At 43.8% G+C, this 24,891-nt stretch overlaps 1 protein-coding gene across 1 annotated transcript in view; it reads right to left on the reverse strand.

Annotated features, from left to right (window-relative positions):
• The window catches only part of ANTXR1 (ANTXR cell adhesion molecule 1), a 223,029-nt gene that overhangs the window by 65,269 nt on the left and 132,869 nt on the right, over nucleotides 1–24,891 (reverse strand). Inside the window, exons 13-14 of the mRNA XM_086700957.1 lie at nucleotides 23,894–23,989; nucleotides 6,019–6,060 (exon numbers count right to left, since the gene is read on the reverse strand). Of these exons, the coding sequence (XP_086557083.1) occupies nucleotides 6,019–6,060; nucleotides 23,894–23,989 (138 nt within the window). The remainder of the gene's footprint in view (nucleotides 1–6,018; nucleotides 6,061–23,893; nucleotides 23,990–24,891) is intronic.

The raw sequence follows: 24,891 nt of genomic DNA on the forward strand, positions 1-24,891 counted from the left end.
GTGCTTGACATTAACCTTTTAATCTCACAGCAGGCGGCATGGTAGGTGGTGCTATTATGTTCATTTTTGGGAGGAGGAATAGAGAGGTTAAGGGTCTCAGGTCACCCAGTTTATAGGTGAGAGAACTGCTTCCGAGTCCAGATAGCCTCACTCCCGTTTGTTTCTCAGTGTTGGCAAAATTCTGGGTTTTGTCCTTTGGTTTTGCTTTTCCAGTCATTTGGTGGTACCAAATAAATGCTACTTTTCTACTTCTTCCCCCTTGTACCTGCTAATCTTGAAGATTTATGACTGTAGCACATGATAAAATAGTAAAATAACACCGAAGAGCCCCAAATAACACGTTCACACTATCTTACTTTATGATAAGAACCTCAGAAGGTTTAGGATGTTAAACCAAGACCCTTACGTATCTTACACACACGGTTCAAGTATCCCTGGAGGTGGGTGTATGTGTCTGTGTGTCATATAGGAAATGTGGCTTCACTCCTGGTCTAGTGCAGTTTCTTTTCCAAAGGAGATAAATGAAATGATATCACCCAAAACTGAACATAAAAGCACCAAGCATGTAGGAAACTCCAAGAATAAAGCTGACTTATTCAGCAGGGAACTGAAATGGTCTCATGAGTCTCCTAATTTTTTAAAGAACAGGAGTACAAACATGGGAGACCATTTACTAGGGCCTTTTCGTTGCACAGGAGAGGACAGTCAGATCCAGAGAAATGAAGGGACCAGTGGAGTTGAAGTTCTGGTCCTGTTCCCTGATGCCTGGATCTCCCCCCTATTTGCACCCAGAGCTGCTCTTCCTTACATCCTCCCTCCCACCACGGACTTGCTGCAGCCTCTGGTCTGAGCATGTGCAACAGGGGCTGGCCTTCCCACAACAGGAAATGCCGGGACGTCAATCTGCTCCACCAAGCCTGCCGTGTAATCCCCTGACCCGAGCTCGCCTGCCAAACTCAAACAACAACAGCAAAGACAACACAAAGGCCCAGGGTTTGACCAACGGGAGAGTCAGAATTTCCCTGCAGTTACCATGGCTCTGTTTACACATTCTAGAGACGGGAGGGTTTTGCAATCTTCAGAAGAGAAGGGAATCTTTGATGTGTCTTTTCATTTGGCCAAAAACTGATGGAGTAAAAGCACAGTCCCCAGCAACGCCACAAAGAAAATCGGCAGCACCTGAAGTGAATCTCTACCTTGAATGAAGTATAAAGTCTCTCTTGCGGAGGCCCTCTCACACTGCCCTTCAAGAACATTAGCAGGGTGAGAAAGAACTTCTGGTACACAAATCCTCTGTGATTACTGGAGGACAGACAGGCTAAGCCACATTGCTTTGCGTGAGCAAAGTAGTAGGGATAGAGGGTTTGCGGGCAGCCAGCAGAAATGGGCACAAGAGAGTGGAGCTGAGATGCCAGGAAACTGCCAGGGTCCACCTGAGAAGAGGGCCCCAAGAGCCTCCTGGTGAACTGTGTTGCAACTCACCCTTGTACTTTTTTAAAGGCCCTTCTGCAGACGGTCTTGTGCCAGGGATGCCTTGGGGGGAGTGTGGGAATCAGGTTTGCAAGATGGTGTTTGGCAAATGAAGAAGATGAGATAAGGCCTAAGCAAGAGGTAGGAGTCAGTGGTGCCGGAAGAAACCGCAGAGATTAGGGAGGGATGCTGGCTTCCCATCAGGGGAAGTTATCTATAAATCTTAACGGATGTGGTGGCCCCAGACATGCAGTTGGCTGCTGTTTGGGTAAAAGTGGCTGCACCATTACTCAGATGGTAGAGGCCCCTTCTGAAATGCTTGTCCTCAGGCAGCCCTGCTCCCGCAAGAAATAGCTCTAGAACATGGAATCTGACACACGCATTTGGTTAGCCCATAATTGGATTTGTCCTGTGCTGCCCTTGGACACTGAATTTTGCCATCTTTCTAGTCATACCAGGCTTAGGTACAAGCACATGCTTCAGCATTCATGGCTCCATATGCTCGGAACATCCTTCCTCTACGTCTACTTATCGTTTAGAATATCGCTGGCATGTAACCTATTCTGTGAAGAAGTCTTTGATTCAGTGCTCTATCATGGGCCAAACAAACTCTCAACCCTCAATTCACTGCACTGCACGTACCAGTGGGAATGATCTATGGAAAGGAGAATGGACCTGAAACAGAATTGAGCCCAAGGAAATGGTTTCATTTAACATTTCATTGACCTGTGACACATTTTAAACCATTATGATAAGCCCTATATGGCCACCGACAACGGCCCCTTATTTGTCTATTCCTTCATTTACTCACTCAAGCAACTGGAGTTGAGCCCCCCACTACTTGCCAGCACAGGGCTATATTTTGAGAAATATAAAGACAACGGAAGGAATACAACTGTCAACAAGATTGTCCACGTTTATAGAGGAACATGTTTGGTGAGGGTGATGACATGAGTAAAGGACCAAGGCCACTGAAACTCCCAGGCCCACGAGGCTCTGGGGGGCAGAACCTTAGGTAGAACTAGCTATCCTGTCTCATCTGAAGTCTTTGGGGAGAAGCCAGAGAAGTCACCCTCAATGGCAGTCTTGGAGATGAATTCCTAGGAGTGAATTGGCAAGTCAGAAAAATCCAACAACACTTCTCTATGTAAATACAAAAAATCCCAACTGACTTGAGATTTCCCCCTTCTGAGTTGCATTTAACATGTCATGACCCCATATCCTATCTCTTCAAATACACGCAATGATTAAGGACAGCACTGTGATTGTCCTGTATTCTTCAGTGAAGGATAGTGTATTTACTTTTTTAATAATGATGTTCCTTTTTCAAACTATTGACATACAGAATATTGAATTCTGGGACTGTTCTAGGACTTCTGCTTGGGGCGTACGTGTGTGTGTGTGTGTCTGTGTGTGTGTGCGCATGAGAGTGTGTACTTGATGACCACTGGAAAGAAGATGCCTGGCAGTAGCTTGGCCTTCCGCCTTTCAGAGTGGGGATCTACTCTGGCTGTCTGTGTAGACATAGCTGTGAAGGGGTTCAACTTGTCTGTTCCTAGACAAGTTGTATAATTTTTCCATAGCTCGGTTTTCGCATCTAATACATTCTTGCCACAGAGAAATTGTTAGGACGAGTGAGCATGATAATGAACCTAAAAATAAGTTCATTATTCAAGGCCAGGTGCTTATGGTTAATTGCATGCCCACTGTCAATGCCTTCAATATGCATCCCTCTCCCTCCCCAACAAAAAAACCATTGAAGGTGATTTAGAATTGAATCATCAGATGAAGTACTCCATTATTGGGTTCCCCCTTAAGCTGCCAGTGTTTTGGAGTAGCTAGAGGCTTCATGAGGAATCCTCACTCTGCTGCCAATTAGAGAGGATTCTCAACCCAAGAAATACCCATCTTAGTTGTTAAAATTGAGCCTTCTTGCTTTTGTTGAGGTCTCAAAGTTTTTCTTTGTCTCTCTTTATATAGAGGTATCACTGTTGGTTGCGTGGAATCTTGAAAAGTCACGCTTTTTTATATTATGCATTTTGATAATTCCTTATTAAAGAGGACCACTGAGAGCTTGTTATAAAGTTGTGTTCATTCTAAGTTTAGCTATTTAAATAGTACATGTGTCTCCCTTAGGATATGAAGCTTATAGAACTGATAAAAGCTTGGATAAATAATACTGAACTTGTTCACATATATGGCAGAGCGTTTGACTTCAGAGAGCTATTGAGTGTTAGACACTGTGTTAAGCTCTTCGGGGATAAATCCATGATTAATGAGATATAGATCCTGACCTTCAAGTAGCTAATGAACTTAACCTTTGATGCAGAAGAGAAGATCAATAAAATACCCTGGGAATGCAGAGAAGGGGGAAATGAGAAATTAGTCCTGATGGAAGGAATTATAGAGCGTTTTGTGGAGATAACAGCACATGAGCTGTACCTGAAGGATTGACAGGATTTAAATGCAGGGAGCTGGAATGGAGAGGGTTCTAGAAGTCTAGATTCAGACTATGATTTTCAGGGCACTGTGTAAGATACTATGTAGGTATAGATTATGTTATCTGTTCCTGTGGGATTTCTTTCTTTCTTTCTTTCTTTTTTTTCTGCTGAAACATATTAGGAAGGAGATTAGGGCTGCTTAACTCACAAGGCCAAGGAACTTTCAAGGCCAACAAACATATTGAGTGATCAGCACAGCCTGCAGCCTGCCCCAGCCAGCCCAGAAGCTCCTTGAGGTCTAACACAACCCTTTAGATCTCAAGCATCCTAGGGTTGTCCTTCTGTTTCAGAAGCCAGGTCTGCCTTCTTCAGGTAAAAGTAGGACTTCTATAGAAATATTAGATGAAACTAGGTGGTTTTGGGTAAACCACACCCCACGGTCTTGTACCTAAGTCCCCTGGTGTGTTTCGACCACAGTGGCTGCTTCCAAAGGCAAATGCAGAGTCAGCACCAGAAAAAAGGGCAACAGCTCCTTTAACTGAACATAATAAGGGGAGGGAACATTCTTCACCTCGGGGCAAACAGAGCAACTTCATCAAGCAAAAGCCTCTTGCCCTATTTTCCTTTGGGAATATAAGAGACAGCTGCACATAACAGAAACACAGCCAAATTGGAACCCGTGGAACTAGCCACGGTGCTTTCTCTTGAAGGATTAAGAAAGGCTTTTGTGGATGTAAAGAGGGTTTTATCCTCCCTCTTTGCACAGCAATGTAATTTCCTCCCTTGATTTCTGGGCAAAAAGTTAGCATTCCAACAATATGTGCTTTAATTGAGTGCAGCTATTAAATCCCTTGGCTTACATGCATATGGTTCAGGATATAACAGACTCGTGGAATGTTAAATTCAATCATTATTCTTTCTGTATGCAGGAAACTTGATGAAGGCAGTGGTTAGAGGAATGACCAGGGGGCAGTGCTCAGTTTGCATACAATAGACCTTAGGGATTGAGGACTGTGAACTTGAATCCTCACCCCTATGTCTTTTGATCCCACTGTTTTCAGACCTGTACCCTGGCTTCTAAATTGGTGAGTGATGCATCCAAAGGAGGCCTGTTGCTCTGAGAGTGATCAGAGGATCAGAAAAGCCACCGGCCGGGTACTCCGGCCCAGGGATTCTCCTTCTCACCATTAGCCTTTAATGCCTCCACCATATTCTACTCTAGGCCACGCTTGCACCAGAACTGCTTACTGGCCCATTTATGGTGGAGTCTAAGATGTTTTTCCTCCCTTCAAATGATGAAGATTTGGGAGCAAGGCCAGGATATTAGCGTATCTTCTCCCACCACCACCTCCCCCGCCCTCCCATACATTTATTATTACTGCCTGGCTAATCTTTTTAAAAATTTTTTTTTTTCTTAAGTTTATTTATTTTTGAGACAGAGAGAGACAGAGCATGAACGGGGGAGGGGCAGAGAGAGAGGGAGACACAGAATCGGAAGCAGGCTCCAGGCTCCGAGCCATCAGCCCAGAGCCCGACGCGGGGCTCGAACCCATGGACCGGGAGATCGTGACCTGAGCTGAAGTTGGAGGCCCAACCGACTGAGCCACCCAGGCGCCCCACTGCCTGGCTAATCTTTAGGCATTGTGTTAAATTAAAGAAAAATGGAATACTTCAGCATCAGGCTGTTCCTAGAATCACTAATTGTTTGGAGAATGTATCAAATTTGCCCTGATTACATACATGAAGCATAGTCTCTGCAGGGAAAAGAGAAACCTAAAATGTCCGTTTTAAAGGGAAAAACTGTATTGATAAAAATATTTATATTTGCATCTCAGATTTTATCTTTGCAGGTGGAAAACGCTCCCAAACTATTCTGTCCGTGGCTGCAGTTCAGTTCAGTTTCTGGTCAACCTTGGTCAGTTCAGTTTGTTCAACCTTGGTTCGGAAAGGACCAAAAACTTCCCTCCCTGCTACCTCAGATACAATGGGAGCCTGGGCCTGACTCAGCTCTGTGTTGCAGGGGCCTGAGTCCTGGGCCAGCCCAGCCCACTCTCTGCTCCACTTTACCACTCTGTCCATCCCGCTGCACCCTGCTCTGGTCACTTACCTCACTCTCCTCAGCAGGGGGTGGAGGGACCTCCTTGATAATCTGAAAAGGGGGGAGAAAAAAAGAGAACAAGTCAGTGGAAATATTTGGCCACCTGCTCTCCAACAGGCTTGTCCTCAAGAAATGCCTTGGTGGTATGGCCATAATTACCACCACAATGGGCCCAAACAAGAAAGGCTTAATCAATGCCATGATGTGTCTTTCTGGGCAGAATAGCTCAGTTAGTTAGAGCATGATCCAGACTGAGGGTTCCATTTTCAATTGTGTCTGTTTTATACAGAGAAAAAATATTCCACAAGTAAGTTTCATCTCTTATCCCAGGGTTGCTATCTTGCAAATGTATTCACTCACTTATGCATCCAGTCATTCATGCATCAAATCCTCTATCTACCCATCCAAACTGCTACACATTTAACAAAGAGCTACACCCAATATAAGTTAAGATGATGCTGCAGAAATGGGTCAGGTATGGACCACACTCAAACTACTGGCAGTCTTGTTAACTGTCGCCGGCCCCAAATGGTACCTGCCCCAGGAGGGAGAGTGTGATGGTCAGACCAATTCCTGACAGAGGGCAGCAAAGGAGGGATAACCAGGGATTTCTTTCAGGACCCTGACATTTAAGGGGTACAGAGATTTACATTACAATGCTATAAGATTGTATGCTGCAACTTCCCCATCATCAGGGCTGAAGAGAGATATGTGGACAGTCTGGGCAGGGAAAGCGATCTGGAACCCCTTCTAATCAATGAGAGGATGATCGACACATGGGAGGAGGATGGTTTGGTGACAGTGAGCAGCTTCTCCTCTTGCTTGTCCCGAGTTTGCTCACCCCATGCATAAAAGGAAAGCCCCTCTAGTTAATTATATTAGAGTCTTTTACAAAGCGGCTTTGCCATGTCCCCTGGGGGCTCCCTCCTCTCCCCCCATGCTTATTAGAATTTTGAGTCCCCTACGTGTAGTCTTTTCCTTAGACAATTCTGGTAAATACAGACTTATTATATATCTCTTGATGTCCTAGTGTCAGGGCTGTTTGTGCCCGGATGCTCAGGCACTGCCCACAGGATGAACCAGATCCTTAATCTTTTAGTTGGAGAGCTCTCCCGGTTGCTGACCTGGCTGCCTATTGGGCATCAAGGTCTTCCTCACCTTTCCCTCACGAGCACATATCTCCTTTGATTTGATGATTATTTGGGGCCTCATTTGGGCTCTGATCCCCACTGCTCTCACCCACACTACCATTATCTGTAATGTCATCTCTGTATGTTGAGACAGGCTACTGACTTGACGTTGTATTAACACCAGTCAGGGAACGAAGACTCCAGCCATCTAAAAGGATGGTATTCAATTAATTAAGAGGCAGAGATTAAGGGCTCCAGGGGTTTCAAGCTGCCATTTCATCTGCCTCCACTTCCTGGCCACTGTGGGAAGCCTTCTGAAGGTCTTTGGAAAGCACGAAGCCATGATTTTGCTCACCCACTCAACACTGGCTCTGAGTTCCTTAAGGGAAATCCCTGAGGAGGGCCATTACTGATTTTAAAACAGGAAATGTGATGATTTGAAAACAGGAAATGTCCAGAAATTGGAGGGAGGAGTGAGGAGCTGGGGATGGCAATCTGGAATGCATCTCTTCTCTTAGGGCAGGGTTGGGAGGGGAGTGAGAGGGAGAGCAGGATATTTGGGAAACCCAGACAGATGTTGACAAGAGTGCTGTGGGCAGTGTGCATGGCAAGTATGCTGGGCATACAGAGAGGTTCCATGCAGAACAGCTGGGCTTCTGTCTTCACAGTGCTTCCAGCTTCCTCCCTCACCACATGGAAGTGCAGCATCGTTGTCCAATGCGAACCCCAGACCTGCCTTTTTTTGATTGTGAAGATTTGAGAAATCCTTGAACCTCCCTGAGCTCTACTCTCCTAATCTGTTAAATGGGAATAATGTGACCTTGTAGCGTCATGATGAACAATAATGTTTGTCAAACATCTGGTATAGAGTGGGTGTTCAGTAAATGGTGTGTGCATTATTATTCTCCTTTTCCTTTCTTTCCTTTCTCCTTTCTCTGTCTCTCCTTTATTACCCCTTTAAGGAAGGTTTCACTTGACTCCCTGCGTATACTAAATGACTATGTATGGTGGTTTCCAAGCCAGAGCTTCATAAAATGAGTAAGACAGGAGGCTGGTGTTCAGAAAGTGGTCAGGGGGCTTGAGAGTGACCAGGGACTTCAGGGTGGTGAGCATCAGTATGTTTCACCACATATGTGTAGGCCCATGACATCAGCCAGGAAGTGCAGCACCACATGGCCTATCACTCAGACCAACCCAACTGCGGTTGCCGTTCAGTGTCACTTACTGAGTATTTATTGAATTCTACATCTACATCCACTATTGAATGTCCGAAGGGGGACCTACAAGACAATGCCAAGATACAAAATTTATTAAGTATTAATCTGTAATCCAGATTCCATGCTTACGCACTGTAAATGGGCACCCGAGCTTCTGGAAAAATGCCACCATGTTCAGGTAAACAGGATTAGGCACCTCCAATCTGGCCTTACTGGTTGGGTGTCTGGCTGCATTGAGCAGGGATGAGGAAGAAGTCTTCCTGGTGCTTCAAGCTCCACCACCACCCAGCCTCCTCCCCTGGGACAGGGAGCAGCTTGCCATAGGAAAACAGGAGAGCGTTTCAAGGCTTGATCCAGACAGGCAAAGTTGAAGTCATGACATGATTATTCCAAGCTGCGAAGCTGGATGGGCTGTCTGTGAATGGGCCAAATCCCTGTGCCAAGACCGGCACATGGGCCCCCAAAGGAGTGCTCTGCACATCGGCCCTCTCCACCTCACCCCTGTGGAAGACCAGAGCTCATGCCTAGAAGAGAAGCTGGGCAACATACCGTGTCGCTCTTGAGCCTGCGGTACCACCACAGCCTTGCTGCACAGTGGCCCAGGGCCCACCGGATAAAACTCAAAGTGCATCTCCACAAGGCCTGTGTGATGTGGCCCCACCTCTCCACTTCATCCCTCTTCACTCTTCCCTTCACTTTTTGAGCTTCAGCGTCTTGGTCACCTTTCTGCTTCTTCCATGCACCCCATTGCTTCTCACTTGTAGCCTAAATGCTTGCTGTCCCTCAAGCTCTCCTCTATGGGATCTCACATAGCCCAGTGTCTTTTGTAGCACTTTTAATTAACAGATTAATTCAACACTTCTTTGCTTCCAACTAGTGTGACTAGAAAGTGTTTATTTCTAACTAGAACGCAAGTTAGAACCAGCGCTAAGCACTGCCAAGAGAAGGCTTGATTTGGCCCACTGCCCTTCTTAGAAGGTTCCGGGAGATTCCTCTTGGTTGTGAGTGGGCTCGTCAGATCCTTCCCCATTAGGGGGACACATAGAAGATGGTAGGTTGAAGAGCTCCTTAATTAATGTTTCAAAGGAGAACATTCAATAAACATATTTATGGAATAACATGGTAGAACTGAATGGGGGGTAAATCTGGGGACATGCTTTTCCTCCAGAGGCCGGCAGCACTTCTCCACCTACTACCGTCTTTAGCTTGGGTATTTTGAATGGGCAGGAGGTGACCATTTGCTTCCCTGGGAGAACTGCCCTGGAAATCCTTCTGCGTTGATGTAAATTCTGTCTTGAGGTAAAGGGGATAAGAAAAATGAGATGGAATATGGACTTCTGAATTCTATTAGTGTTTCTTTGCTATCTGAGAATTTCTTGAAACTATCTCTGCTGTGACTTGGGAGAAATTCCCCCTCTCCCCTCTTATCAGTTTTAGCCATGTTTGCGTAGGTAGACATGAGATAGGGTTGGATTTGACAGAGGCTGTTGTATGGATAAAGGAAAGAAAAGACCAGGTAGAAACTTATTAAACTGAAATCTTAGTGACAACTTCTCATTGAGTCAAAACAAATGAAAGTTTTGCGTACACCCCTGAGTCTGGCTACTGGAAATGGTAATGAAGAAGGTGTGGAGGTAGAGCTGACATGGTATGAACACAGTAGGAAGATCATATATACCCAGGTCCTGTTTGATACCTAGGAACCTTACTCTGGTCTTATGAGTCAAGTTCAACCGTTTAGGTCTCTGTAATGCTCTCTTTGAAAATTAATTTTATAAAATGTTAAGGCGAAATATAGCACCTGGTGAGTTTATTTTGCTTATTTTTTTTTCCTCTAGAAGTATTCAAGTTTTGCTCCTAATTTGTATATTTTGATCATTGCCACTTGGTTTGCTCTTGCTAACTTTACTGCTACCGTCCTGTGTAGTGGAATGCAGAATGTAATCTACGCAGTTTTTCACACAGGCACCTCTCTTCTACCAGATGAGAACCACACTGGCTCACCAGACATTCCATTTAAAGCCGTGAGTCAGGTCAACATGCTCATGAGAAGCAGGAGGATGCCAGGCCGGGCTATTCCCACGTGGTCCCCTGCTATGTCCGCACCACCATTTCACATCTCTCCTCTTTATCTTTTCTGACTCCTCTCTGTGGCAGCAGTTGGCTGTAGGCTAAGCTGTATGAGCTCATTTTAGAGAGATGTTCATCTTATGGCTTGAGAAGTGGGACAAAACAGAGGACTTCTTTTTGGGTTCCCTTTCTCCATAAACTGTATTTAGGGGTTCAGTATCCTTACACAACCTGGATGAGAAGCATCTCCCGCAACCCCCTCTACACTGAAGGTGTGGTTCTCTTGTTGCAAAGGAGACACTTCCTTGATGCACAACCAGTTGTGTTGTCCAGACCAAGTTCAAGAGAACCGCTTAAAAAATACTACTCTGTTAACAAAATTAGGAACATGTCCTCTAATTTGAACTCAATTTTAAACTTCACTGAGTGTCAGAGGTACCTGGAGGGCTTCTTAAAACACAGATTTCTGGGCTGCATTCTGTAGTTTCTCATTAGTTGGTCTGGAGCGAGGTCCTTGTATTTCTAACGAATTCTCAAATGATGCTTATGTTCCTGGTCCATGGACCACACTTTGAGAATTATGAATTAACTTATTTCTAACAATGCTAGCTTCAGTTAGGTATTCAGGGGTATGTTGTTGCTTCAGGCCAGACATTCCTGTTGAGAGTTGCTTATGGCTGATTAAAAACACTGGTTTCGAAAATGTTTCAGTCTAAAAATTACGGTGTCCCTGTTCTATTGTCAGGAACTATGGGATCTCGATTGCCCGTTTGTCAGCGCACTAGGGAAGACATGGAACTGTTTCTGGAGGAATCTCTCAGCTCTGCCTGCAGGCACTCTCTTGCTTTCTCTAGTGAGCATTTGTGCTCATCTGCCTGCAGAGCTGGCAGGGCCTGGATTCTTGGACCTGGCCCTGGAGCAATCCTAGACAGATAGTTCCCTGGGAGTTAGGACACAGATCTTAGCTTTCATGGTCTGCACTGTCAGCAGTGAACTCACTGAACTGTTCATGTCTGCATCTTTGCATCTTTCTTCTGCACTGGACTCTCAGCCCCTAGAAGACATGTGTGTTCTTGGCCATCTTTTATCTCTGGCATGTGGCTCAATGCTTGTTACTCAGTCACTATTTCTGGGAAGAATGGGTTTGCATTCCCACGGAGGAAAAGGTAAATAAAGAAAACATTCCTTATTATTCTAAACTTCCTTGCCTCTCAGATAAGCACTTGAATGATTCAAGATTCAGGACTGGTCTCTCAACTGTCCATATAAATGCTTCTTTAGCAGTTAATATGCTAACAGTGCCAACTGCTGAGAGTCGGTTGTGACACTTAGATGCATCACGAGGATCTCATTAGGGTCATAGCTTGGATTTATATTAATTATAGTACTTCATTGGATACATCTATACCCCATTCTATTCCCTAGCCCCAGCCTCCAAGTAAACTCACTTGCCTGTAGTTCAAGAGTCCACTTTCCAAGCATAGTGTCCCAAACTAAATTTCTATTAAGGCTTCCTGAAAATTTGAAGGTGACAATTGCAGTCTCTTTTATTACAATACAGGTATGTAATATGTGAATCTGTTCATATGTGGTAGGTAAACTTGGCATAAAATCAGTAAACTATGAGATCAGTGTACCTCAAAATTTTATTTTTCATGAGGCAAAAGAGAAGATTTTATATATATATATATCATATATATATCATATATATGATATATATGTAATATATATTACATATATATTATATATTATATTAATAATTAATATTATGTATAACATATATTAATATATTATATATTATATAATATTATATATATTATATAATATATAATATATATACATATATATGTATATATATTATATATAATATATATACATTGTATATATACAATATATATATTACATATATATGATATATATGATATATATGTAATATTGTATGTATTATGTAATATATATTATGATATATAAGATATTATGATATATATTATATATTATATGTATTACATATATATTATATATAATATATATATTATATATATAATATATATAATATATATTAGTTTTTATAGTTTTATTAGTTTTATAGTTTTATTATATATAATATATATATTAGCTTTTTAAATGTTTATTTATTTTTGAAAGATAGAACACAAGCAGGGGAGGGGAGAGAGAGGGAGATACAGAATCCGAAGCAGGCTCCAGGCTCTGAGCTGTCAGCACAGAGCCTGACGTGGGGCTTGAACCCACAAACCATGAGATAATGACCTGAGTCAAAGTTGGACGCCCAACTGACTGAGCCACCCAGGCCCCCCTATATTAGTTTTTTTGTGTGGTAAAAATCACATAACATAACATTAAACATATTAAAGTGTGAGGGAATTATATTTGGTGTCACTGAATAGCATCGGGTGAATGTGAAGGTGCTGTCCAGCTGCCAGCAGTGGCCTGGGAGGCACACACAAACCCCCACACACCGTGGCTGCTTTCTCACTTCCGTTTACCCTTGTTCAATGCAAGTTATATTTGCTCCTGAGCTTATGTGCTTTTCCTCATGAAAGCATTGAATATACATCCTCAAAACCAGTGTGTGTCCTGCTCATAAGAATCCAGGGATTGAATGAAGGAGGAGAGGCTTAAGCGTGTGGAGGAGAAGCTTGTAACACGAGAGAAGATGGGGTATCCTGTGACCAACACAAGTAAAAGTGCCCACACCGAGCTTCATCAGAGGCCACACTGAAGAACCAAAAGAAAGGAGATTGGAACTCAATGGGAGCCATCATTGGCCTTAAAGAGGATTGAGGCACGTGCCATGGATTGGAGAAAAGGTTATCGCACCGTGAGCAGCAGAACAGCACTTTCGTGGCATGAGGTCTGACTGGAAACCACAGAAATTGTCTTTTTTTTGTTATGAAAAGAAGAACCTGGCAAAACAACAAAAGCTGCACTCCTATTTTAAGCTGGCGCAGAAGGAATAACAAGACAGTGAGTCACAGCCGTCCACCTCTGGTGTCGTGACACTTCGTCCTAAGAATGTCCTTCCTTCCGTTCTGCCTCCGTAACTCAAAGCCACAGTGCTACATCATACTCACATGCCCCGGGAAACTTCAGGAGTTTATTTTTACAAATCGAGGCAAAGTGGTATATTTAGTGTAGCATAATTTAAATTAAGAATCTAAGATGCTTAAAATGGCGGAGTTTTATTGGGTTTATTATTCATTTTTTTGAAGTGTATTGTTTTATTAGACTACACAGGTTTGAATGCTCTCCTCTGAACTCATTTCCCCCATTAGTCCTGTTATTTTCATGCAGCCCAAATTCCATAATGCAGTGGTATTTTTAGGGACACATGTTATAGGAGAGATGATGGTATTTAGAGAACTTTTGATGTACCTGCTACTTAACCATTGTTAACTCTAGAGAGGACAAAGGAACCACTCAATGGGCCTGATTTCCTTATCTAAATTCTGGTCTTTGTGCTTTCCATGTGTATTATAAAACCTCAAGGAATCTGAATGATAATATTCCTTGGGTATTTGGTAATTTGGGATTGTGAGCTCATGGGTAATTTGCATTTACCTATGGGAATCCTATGAGGATTGCATTGAGGGACCAACATGCCACAGAGGATTCGAATTTCCTTCTGCAGATTCCTAAGTACTTCCAAACCGACAACTTTTCTCGGTTTGCAATTTACAGAACCACAGGTAAGACACATTTGAACTCTAAAACTGAGAGATTATGGTTTTGAGTTCTTAGGGACATACATGTACACATGCACCAAGCCCATGGCCTAGCCTTAAATGCAAGTTCCCAGCTTTAGGCAGAAGACTCCATTCCAACTCCCAAACTTTTATGTACACTATTAAACCAAATGTCTAGGTTACTGAGATCAGAAAATCTTCCCCCTCTAGGACTGCCACTGCTATAGGGTCAGCAAACCATCTGATTTCCAGATCCTTCTTTATTTTGGCCCTAGAAATGTCTTCTGTTTTCTGATGAGCCTGGATATATATTTGAAACAACTTTTATTATATTTTTTTCTAGGAATTTTTTTCTTTGTTTTGCTATGTAGTCCTCACTATATCACCATTGAGAGTAATTTATTTTTCACAAATGATTACTTCTTGCATGCTTAGAGGGGTTTGCTCAAATAAATATTGTATGTAGATGGCTAAAGATTTTTGGGTCCTTAGATCTAAAACACTGCTTATCTTGAGACTTCTGGCTTGATCTCTTAGCACTAACTCTTCTGCTGGCTCATGGCCTCCTAGGTTCTGTGTGAGGAGAAGCTATCAGAACAGAGCTGTGTAAACAAGAAATGCCAGTCGAGCTCTGAAAGCCATCTAACAAGGGCTTCAATTTCACAGGTAGAAGGGGATGCTTGCTCTCATGCTTTAAATTCCAGACTTCCATTCTGATACCCAAACTTTATAATAACTATTCTTCTAATTAAAACTAAAAAAAACAAGGGAAAATGGGCAACTTGATGTGGAAAACATCGAGGAAGTAGGATATTCCAGCTAATGGCAGAGAAGTCAATCTTTCTACTATACGAACAACCTAAATGTAATAGAAACCTCACAGCTGACTGGAGTGGGTTAGTGCTATCCAAGTACTGCCTGGACCCAGTAATTTTACCCTGTTGTTTAGCAAAGGCTAATGCCAAGGGTGTTGATCTAGAATGTAGTACAAGAAATTTTCAAAGAAATGAGGTCAACTTTTTTCTTTTTTTGCATTTGGAACTCAAACTTCAAATGTTTTTGGCCTCCCAACTCATCTGTCTTAAAAAAAATTTTTTTTCTTAATGTTTATTTATTTTTGAGAGAGAGAGAGAGAGAGAGAGAGAGAGCAAGCAGGGGAGGGGCAGAGACAGAGAGAAAGGGAGATACAGAATCCGAAGCAGGCTCTGGGCTCTGAGCTGTCAGCACAGAGTCCCATGCGGGGCTTGAACTCACCAGCCATGAGATCATGACCTGAGATGAAGTCAGATGCTTAACCAACTGAGCCACCCAGGCACCCCCAACTCATCTCTCTTAAGACTCATCTGGTGTTGGGGCGCCTGGGTGGTGCAGTCGGTTAAGCGTCTGACTTCAGCCAGGTCACGATCTCACGGTCCGTGAGTTCGAGCCCCACGTCAGGCTCTGGGCTGATGGCTCAGAGCCTGGAGCCTGTTTCCGATTCTGTGTCTCCCTCTCTCTCTGCCCCTCCCCCGTTCATGCTCTGTCTCTCTCTGTCCCAAAAATAAATAAACGTTGAAAAAAAAAAAAAAAAGACTCATCTGGTCTTATTTGCCTAATTTGCCTTAAAAGGGCAAATGTCTCGATAATTAAAATGAGAGTAGTGAGTGGCAGGCATTTTACGTTAGTCAATCAGGCCTATGTGGCTTACATGGTAACTTAAAAGAATAAGTGTGTATATTCCCCATTAGATAATATGTCCCCATCACCACAAAACTCTATTAAGTGAAACAGTTCAAAGAAATCCATGAATTCAGATTCCCTGAGGCTTGGAGAAGGAGTGTCTGGTCTGCCTGGGTTACGTGCAAGGTGATTCCAGCCATGAGTAGTGCCTATAGGAACTGAGCAGGGCACATAGGGAACAGGAAGACATAATGATGTTCGTAGCATGTCAAGCTTGTTGGCTTCGATGCAGCCTCTGAGCAGGCCAGGAAGGAGGCAGCCCCTCAGAACTCAGGAATCTGCTCTTTCCACTGTTTGAGCATTCTCTAGGACTATGTTACCCAAACAGTGTTTGGTAGAATACTAGTGCCCCTCCAGGTGTCTGCATGTTAATAGGTATTTGGAAGGGTGGGGGGATAGGGATAGGCTAAGGAAGGGTTCCAGCGTCAAAATAAGTTTGGGGATTCACAGCTCAAATTATCTTATGAAACATTCTGAGAAGTCCTGCAGTGAAGTCAGTTATTCAATTTAGTTTAACAGTGTCTTTCAAACTCATTGTCTAAATACTCCTGTTCTGAAGCATACCTGTTCACATCTTGTAGGTACTATTGTTCCATGGACATAGTTTGGACATGCTGTCCCTGATTACTTACATCATATGATCCTCTGGTCATTTTGATGTGTACCCAGTTTTGAGAATCACAGGCCAGGGAATCTCGAAAGGGAGGAATAGATTTACTTATAGGAGGTAAGAATATAAAGAAGCAACTTTAGAGACGATATGGTTCCAGTTTTTAAATTTTCCAAGTGGGGAAGTTAAGGTGGAAGGATTTGCCCAATCCTGTGAGTGAAGAGGCAGATATCTACTGGAACCCAGTTGTCTTTAATGACAGCTCACCTCTTTTCATTTCACCCAGCAAGCATGAGGATGGCAGTGGCTGGGTTATAAGGCAAGTCACAAGGCCAGCCTGGCAGGAATGAGGGAAGCCACAAAGCAAGGTAGAGATGAGAACAGACTGGGTGTATGCGGTGTGTGGTGTAGAGCTGAAGGGGTGAGGACAGGCCATGGCAGAGTTCTGTATGCTAGTGAGAAATAATCTTGTAAGCTGCAGAGTGAGGAGTGTCCAGATGGAAATGGGTGGAGGCTGGAAAGGGACCTAAAGAGCAGGATGAGTCTAGGCTCAAGATGCTTGGCTAAGGAGCTGTTTGCACCAGTCAGGTTTCTATTAAACAGACTATCCGTAAATCCCTTTGCTGATGTTAAGCTTGGCTGCCTGGCCCTACAAATTAAATATTATGCTTTAAGGTGTGGAAAGCATTATTTGAAGACTTTATTTCAATAAGGCATATCAAGTTCTTGATTAATTTTTGTCCCTTGCAAGTTGTCATTGGGGATGTCGAAGGGACTTAATTTGTTAAACTGTTCTTGAAATTTAATAAAGTGAATGAGACATGATCTTTTTACGGTGCCTTAAAAACTGTTCATAAGATACCTACAAAGCCATTACAACCAAAACAAAACAGAGCAGAATTTTGCTTATATAGGGAAAAACTCTGGATGCATGCACACTATCCTATCTCAACAAACTGAATAAAAATATTTGCCTTTATATGAACAGAAATATAATGATTTGATTTCACCTAAAGAGCATCATTTAAATAGTTGGATTTCAGAAGATCAGAAGAACTGTAACTTTATAGCAGGGTCTCTTTTTTTTTTTTCTTTCTAATTGTGATAAAAAACACATAACCTAAAACTTATCATCTTAACCATTTTTTTCTTTTTTTTTTTTAATTTTTTTAATGTTTATTTATTTTTGAGACAGAGAGAGACAGAGCATGAACGGGGGAGGGTCAGAGAGAGGGAGACACAGAATCTGAAACAGGCTCCGGGCTCTGAGCTGTCAGCACAGAGCCCGACGCGGGGCTTGAACTCACGGACTGCGAGATCATGACCGGAGCCAAAGTCGGCCTCTTAACTGACTGAGCCACCCAGGCGCCCCTCTTAACCATTTTTAAGAGTACAGTTCAGTAGTGTTAAGTATATTCACATTGTTATGCAACCAATCTCCAGAATTTTTTAAAAAGATTTTATTATTTTTTTAAAGTTTATTTATTTTGAGAGAGAGAGAGAGAGAGAGAGAGCATGCATAAATGGGGGGAGGGCAGAGAGAGAGAGGGAGAGAATCCCAAGCAGGCCCTGCACTGTCAATGCGGAGCCTGAAGTGAGGCTTGATCTCACGAACGGCAAGATCATGACCGGAGTCAAAATCAAGAGTTGGATGCTCAACCGACTAGCCACTCAGGCACCCCTAAGATTTTATTTTTTTTATTTTATGTTTTAAAAAATGTCTATTATTTATTTTGAGAGTGTGTGAGAGTGAGCACGAGTGGGGGAGGGCAGAGAGAGAGAGAAAGAGAGGGAGAGAGAGAATCCCAAGCAGGCTCCATGCTGTCAGCACAGAGCCTGACAAGGGGCCCGATTCCATGAACTGTGAGATCATGACCTGAGCTGAAATCAAAAGTCAGATGCTCAACCGACTGAGCCACCTAGGTGCCCCTTTAAGATTTTTATTTTTAAGTAATGTCTACACCCAACAGGAGGCTCAGACTAACAACCCTGAGATCAAGAGTCACATCTTCTTTTTTTTTTTTATTTATTTTTTTTATTTTTATTTTTTAAATTTTTTTTTCAACGTTTTTTATTTATTTTTGGGACAGAGAGAGACAGAGCATGAACGGGGGAGGGGCAGAGAGAGAGGGAGACACAGAATCAGAAACAGGCTCCAGGCTCCGAGCCATCAGCCCAGAGCCTGACGCGGGGCTCGAACTCACGGACCGCGAGATCGTGACCTGGCTGAAGTCGGACGCTTAACCGACTGCGCCACCCAGGCGCCCCAAGAGTCACATCTTCTACCGACTGAATCAGCCAGCTGCCTCACCAGAATTTTTTATCTGGCAAAATACAGTAAGATCTTTTTACTTGGGATTCCTGATATACCATTAACCTCCCAAGAAAGTGGGCACATTTCTACGATTTTATTTAAGAAACTGCCATAAATGTCTTTTGTTATGTAATTTGATACATATAAAACATTACATTGCAACATCCATGTAATTTATGAAATGCAGGACTGCCTGCATTTTCTAGAATAGTAGCGCTCTCATATCACTGATTCATTGTTGACCTTTTCTCTACGCATTCAAGTCATTCAAAACATTTACTTTTCTAATATATTTCAGCTCTTTTTTTTCATGATTCTCTTCTCATTTAGGTTTCTTAATCTTCTTCTTTTTAAAGTTCAACTTAGAGGGGCGCCTGGGTGGCGCAGTCGGTTAAGCGTCCGACTTCAGCCAGGTCACGATCTCGCGGTCCGTGAGTTCGAGCCCCGCGTCAGGCTCTGGGCTGATAGCTCAGAGCCTGGAGCCTGTTTCCGATTCTGTGTCTCCCTCTCTCTCTGCCCCTCCCCCGTTCATGCTATGTCTCTCTCTGTCCCAAAAATAAATAAACGTTGAAAAAAAAAAAAAAATAAAGTTCAACTTAGAGATTTCAGTAATATTGGACCAAACTTATGAGTAGATGGAGTGGCCACCACATGATTTAAAGGGGCATTCTGCAATGCCCCTTGTGGAACTGAGGCAGGGCTTTATTTCTTTCTGGTAAAATATTGACCCTTGAATTCCCTTTTTGAAAATGCAAATAAGTCCAGGGTGATATAGTCCAATACCTCTTTCCCTTTCAGTGTGGGTGTTTTTGTGCCAGTGAATCAACGTAGAGATCTTAGAAGCCAAAGGTTTACCTGGGGATCCTGAGGGCCGATTCGGGAAACACTAAAAAGTTTTGATTCAGGATCTATCTGGCCAATTACCTGTCTCTTCCCATCCGTCGTGATGGATAGACAATACTATGCTATGTGGGCAGTAAGTCGCCCCAGGTTCCATTCAGCTGGAGGGTAAGAGCCCAGAGGGAAGGGGGTCCTTTAAGAAAGACAAAATGCAATAGGCAGCACAGGTCACCCTTCAGATTTCTTCTGCCAGACAAGGCCGGCAAGAAGCAAGGATGCTGAGGCAGAGGGCAGGACTGATAGTAACCACTGTGTCTGGTCTGCTCATACTGGTCATTACATTTTAAAATGCTCCTTATGATCAGTAAATAGCAATCTGAATGCCTGCCCTTCTACCCCAGCAACCCTCCAGGATTTTGTGGACTGCCCCCCACCCCTGCCCCATATCCAGCCACTAAAGGGTTGATACTTGGCTCAGTTGGGGTGGAGAGCCTTGCAGGTTGTTAAATGTTTTGCATATCACTCCTGGAGAAAACTTTGCAACAGAGACAAACCTCTTGTACCCCACATTTTGCAAGACCCTTCTGCTCCCTGGCTGTTTCCCATCATCACGATGCTGCTTTAGTACCTGGTCAGGGGGCATTTCCTGCATTTCCTTGGGACAAGGCAGGGAGAATGACAGAGGAAGCTTTCAGGACTGTCATTTACAAGGATGCTCTCTGCTAGTCCCAGAGCTGTGGCTAGAGGTGCTATCCTTCAAGGGAGAGAAACTTCCTGCATCTTCTGAACCAGGATCCTGGAATGGGGTGGGAGGTGATGTTTGCCCTCTTCCTGTGTACTCCCTTTAGAAAACACATGACTTTATCTTGTCGCCTCGGATCTCATCACTCTTCAAGAAAGCCACTGGTCAACAAGCAGTTTCTGGGGGCACACCAAGCATCAGAGCCCTGGCCAGCTTTCAGAAATAGGGGTGAGGGCAGTTTTTATACACATCATAAACAGGAAAATGAATCTCCAAGATCTTCCCTTGTAAAGAGATCCTTTGGGACTTACAAAAGCAGATCACATTAAGACATTTTGGCTGCTTTCCAAAGCAACATGGACTTAACCAGACAAATTCATTGAAAAATATTTTGAATATTGCGAAACAATCTGGCCTTGGGTGACACTGCTTCCAGTAATAAAAGACATTATTTCAGAGACCTTTCCCTGGAAATTAAAACCACAATGAGATATCACCTCACAACAATTAGAATGGCCAGCTGTCATCAACAAGACAAAAGATAACAAACACTGGTGAGGATGTGGAGAAAAGGGAACCCTTGTGCACTGCTGGTGAGAATGTAAATTGGATATGGAGGTTCCTTAAAAAATAAAAAATAGAACTACCATATGATCTAGCAATCCCGCTTCTGGGTATATCTCCAAAGGAAATAAAATCATTATCCTGAAGAAGTATCTTCTTCTTGAACCCCCATGTTCACTGCAGCATTATTTGCAATAGCCAAGACATGGAAACAACCCAAGTGTCCATCGATAGATGAATGGGTAAAGAAAATGTAGTACACACATGTAATGGAATATTATTCAGCCATAAAAAGGAAGGAACTCCCGCTATTTGCCATAACCTGGACATAACTTGAGGGTATTATGCTAAGTGAAGTAAGTCAAATGAAGAAAGACAAATACTGTGTGATGTCACTTATATGTGGAATCTAAAAAAAAACCCCAACTCATAGAAACAGATCAGATTTGTGGTTGCCAGAGGTGGGGTTGGAGGGGTGGGTGGTGGGGGAATTGGGAGAAGGGGGTCAAAAGGTACAAACCTCCACGTTTAAGATAAATAAAATCTGGGGATGTAAGGTACAGTATGGTGACCGTAGTTAACAATACTGTATGGTATATTTGACAGCTGCTAAGAACTGCTAAGGGAGTAAATCTTAAAGTTCTCATCACAAGGAAAAAACTTTGTGACACTGTGAGGTGATGGATGTTGATCAGACTTATTATAGTAAACATTTTGCAATATATGCATGTATCAAATCATTATGTTGGATACCTTAAACTTATGCAATGTTATTTTTTTTTAACGTTTATTTATTTTTGAGACAGAGAGAGACAGAGCATGAACAGGGGAGGGTCAGAGAGAGAGGGAGACTCAGAATCCGAAACAGGCTCCAGGCTCTGAGCTGTCAGCACACAGCCCGACGCGGGGCTCGAACTCACGGACCGTGAGATCATGACCTGAGCCGAAGTCGGACACTCAACCGACCAAGCCACCCAGGCGCCCCAAACTTATGCAATGTTCTATGTCAGAAAGAGACATTTTGCACCAATATGAATGGAATGCCATGATGTACAGTAGTATATTCCTATTATAGTAAATATTTTTTAATAGTGATAATAATACACAGCATTTACTATGTGCAAAGGTACTGTTCTAAGCAGTGTATATATGACTCCTTTAATCTTTACCATCTCCTTATGAGGAGGAGATGCTCTTATCCTCTTCATTATACAATGAGGAAACAAGTTCAGAGAGGTTGGGTAACTTGCCCCAGATCACACAGCTAATATGTGATGGAGCACTGCTAGCTGTTCTATTGTTCCCAGCTGTCCCCACCCAGGACTAACTGTTTTTAAGAATGCAAGGGACTGGGTGAACAGGGTGATGCCTCCAGTAGAAGGTCTGGTGCTCACTGCCGGCCACCATCACTGCCACTGGCCCTGGCCACCCTCTTCTTTAAGAACCCCACTGAGGGGGGTTTTCCCTCCTTAGAACTTCAGACTTGAAAATTGTTTTTGAATCACCATAGAAAGCACCCTGGCTGACTCATGGCGTTTTGTTTTGTTTTGTTTTGTTTTGTTTTGTTTTGTTTTGTTTTTATCCTCAAAATAAAACAGTTGTGTAGCCTTAAGTATTGAAAACACCATTTTACTTTTGGGGCTGCTGCTGGAAGAATGTGTGCACAGTCGCGGTGAGTCAGTCCAGTCAGTCCGGTCTGGCTTGCACCGGCTGACCAGAGACTTGAGTCTGTCCTGGGTCCTGCCTGCACACACGTTCCGATCTACTGAAAGTCATCTCTTTCCCTCAACACCCAGGGCCTCTGCTGGTGCAAGAGCCTCTTTCTTTCCAGAAGTCCCTGCCACATGCATCCACATCCCGGTCAAGCTTCTCATCTCCTTCTTTCACCACCTCTTTCAAATGTCATTCGAAGCCCTCTCCCTGCCTTTTTGAGCCCAGCGCTCTGTGAGTTTGGGTCCCTTGCTGAGCTCAGTTCCACACGCAGATGTGAGTTTCCTCCCGCTGTGGACTGAATGCTCAGAGAGAAAATGAGGACAAGTTCTTGCCTGGAGAGGCTCCCCTGAGGGACCCTCTGGGGAAGAACTAAGAGACAGGGAATGGCAGATAGGGGGCAGTCCAGCAGCGCTCACTTCAAACCCACCTGGGCTTACAGTGCACCCTCTGAGTCTACATAAAGGCTGAGTGTGGGCTGGGAGTAGGCATGTGAAAGCAAACGGTGTTTTCCTTCATTTGGATATGATTTTGTTTGGGCTTCTCCTAGTCTAGGGGCCAGGGAATAAAAATTGATAAACCGGCACATTTCCTCCTTTGGGTACAGCAGGTGATGGCCGGTTATGCCAGGCCTGAAGCTATTTGGGGAGACACTAGCCAGGGCCATGTGGTGGCTCCTGACGAGCATGATGGGGAGGGGACAGATTTTTATCCATCTCGTAGCCTAAGTGGTTAGACTAGTCTGGGCACGGGGTAGATGTGTCCTATAAATGTTAGCTACAAGTAATGAAATGAAGGCAGGTGCCACTCATTATTATTAAAAATAAAGAGGTCAACGGCACTCCCTCAGATGGGCAGACTGGCTGCCAAGGCCAGCATCGTCTCGAAAGAGTATTAGCGGGTGCAACTCAACGTGTGTGTGCGCGCGTGCATGCGCGCGCGTGTGAGATTCATGTCAAATAACACTCGCCATTTACAACATTCTGGGGGTCCTTCCTGAGCACTAGAACCAGAGCGGGCACCTGGATGGCCCTACCTAAAGGCTAGCAGTCTCACTCCCTACCCGTACTGATTCCCAATGACTTGCGGTTCCATCAAGCAATGTTAGTTTGTGCCAACTTTGTACAAATTACATAAACGATGCAAAATTTGTCCTTAATCTTTACGTAGTTTTTTGTCACCGTCTCCTACTGATGGTCCTGTTAACCTTGTATCACCTTCTGCTTGAGGCCTGAGGTGAGGAAGAGGAGCTTGGGGCACTTACCACGGTGCAGCAGAGGGGCCAGAACCACCAGAGGAGAGCCAGGGCCAGGAGCAGGAACAGGATCAGCAGGGCAATTGCCAGGATGGAGCCATCCGACTGTGGGACCAAGAAAGAGGGTGGTCAGCAGCGGGTAGGCCATGTGGGCAGCCAGAGACACCTGTAGCCTCTCCCTCCCCGCATTCCCATCACTGATATGCAGACTTAAGGCCCAGAGAAGAGCACAGTTTGCCAAAAAAAAAAAAAAAAAAACCACAGAAGGTTGAAACTCTGCCGAACATTCTGGACAACACACTCCGCATAGCCAATTCTCTCGAGAAATGGCCCTTCATTTGTCTTTTCAGAAGGCCCTGCTCGTCTCTGAACACACATATATATATATTATATATATGTTTGTTTATTTTGATATATATATCAAAATATATCTATATATCTATATCTGTATATCTATATATCTATATCTATATCTATATCTATATCTACATCTATAATATAAAGTTTGTTTATTTTGAGAGAGACAGAGAGAGTGAGAGGGGAGGGGCAGAGAGAGGGAGAGAGAAGATCCCAAGCAGGCTACGCACTGTCAGCACAGAGCCCGACACGGGGCTCGATCCCACCAATGGTGAGATCATGACCTGAGCCGAAATCAAGAGTCGGAGGCTCTGACGCTCAACTGACTGAGCCACTCAGGCGCCCCCTCTACGAACAGCATTCTGAAGGACCAATCCTGCAAAAGCCAGGGCGGGCGGTTGCCCACATAACCAGGCATGGAGGTGACCGACGACTGCCTTTGCCTCTGGCCCATCACCCTCTGCCTGGTGACATCCTCCTACTCCCTGGGTCTGCTGTTCCTGCTACCACCTGCCTTGCACTGTGGACAGTTCTGCTCAGGATTCAGCCTGCTCCCCCCATCCCGTTCCCAGGGATGCCCAGAACTGATCTGGGAGGTGAAGTCTAGAGCCAGCTGATAGGATGAAATAAAGGGCAGATGGATTCCAGGC

This window comes from Puma concolor, chromosome A3 (assembly GCF_028749965.1).
Source record: "Puma concolor isolate L17-30 chromosome A3, mPumCon1.1.hap2, whole genome shotgun sequence".
Classification (NCBI taxonomy): Eukaryota; Metazoa; Chordata; class Mammalia; order Carnivora; family Felidae; genus Puma; species Puma concolor.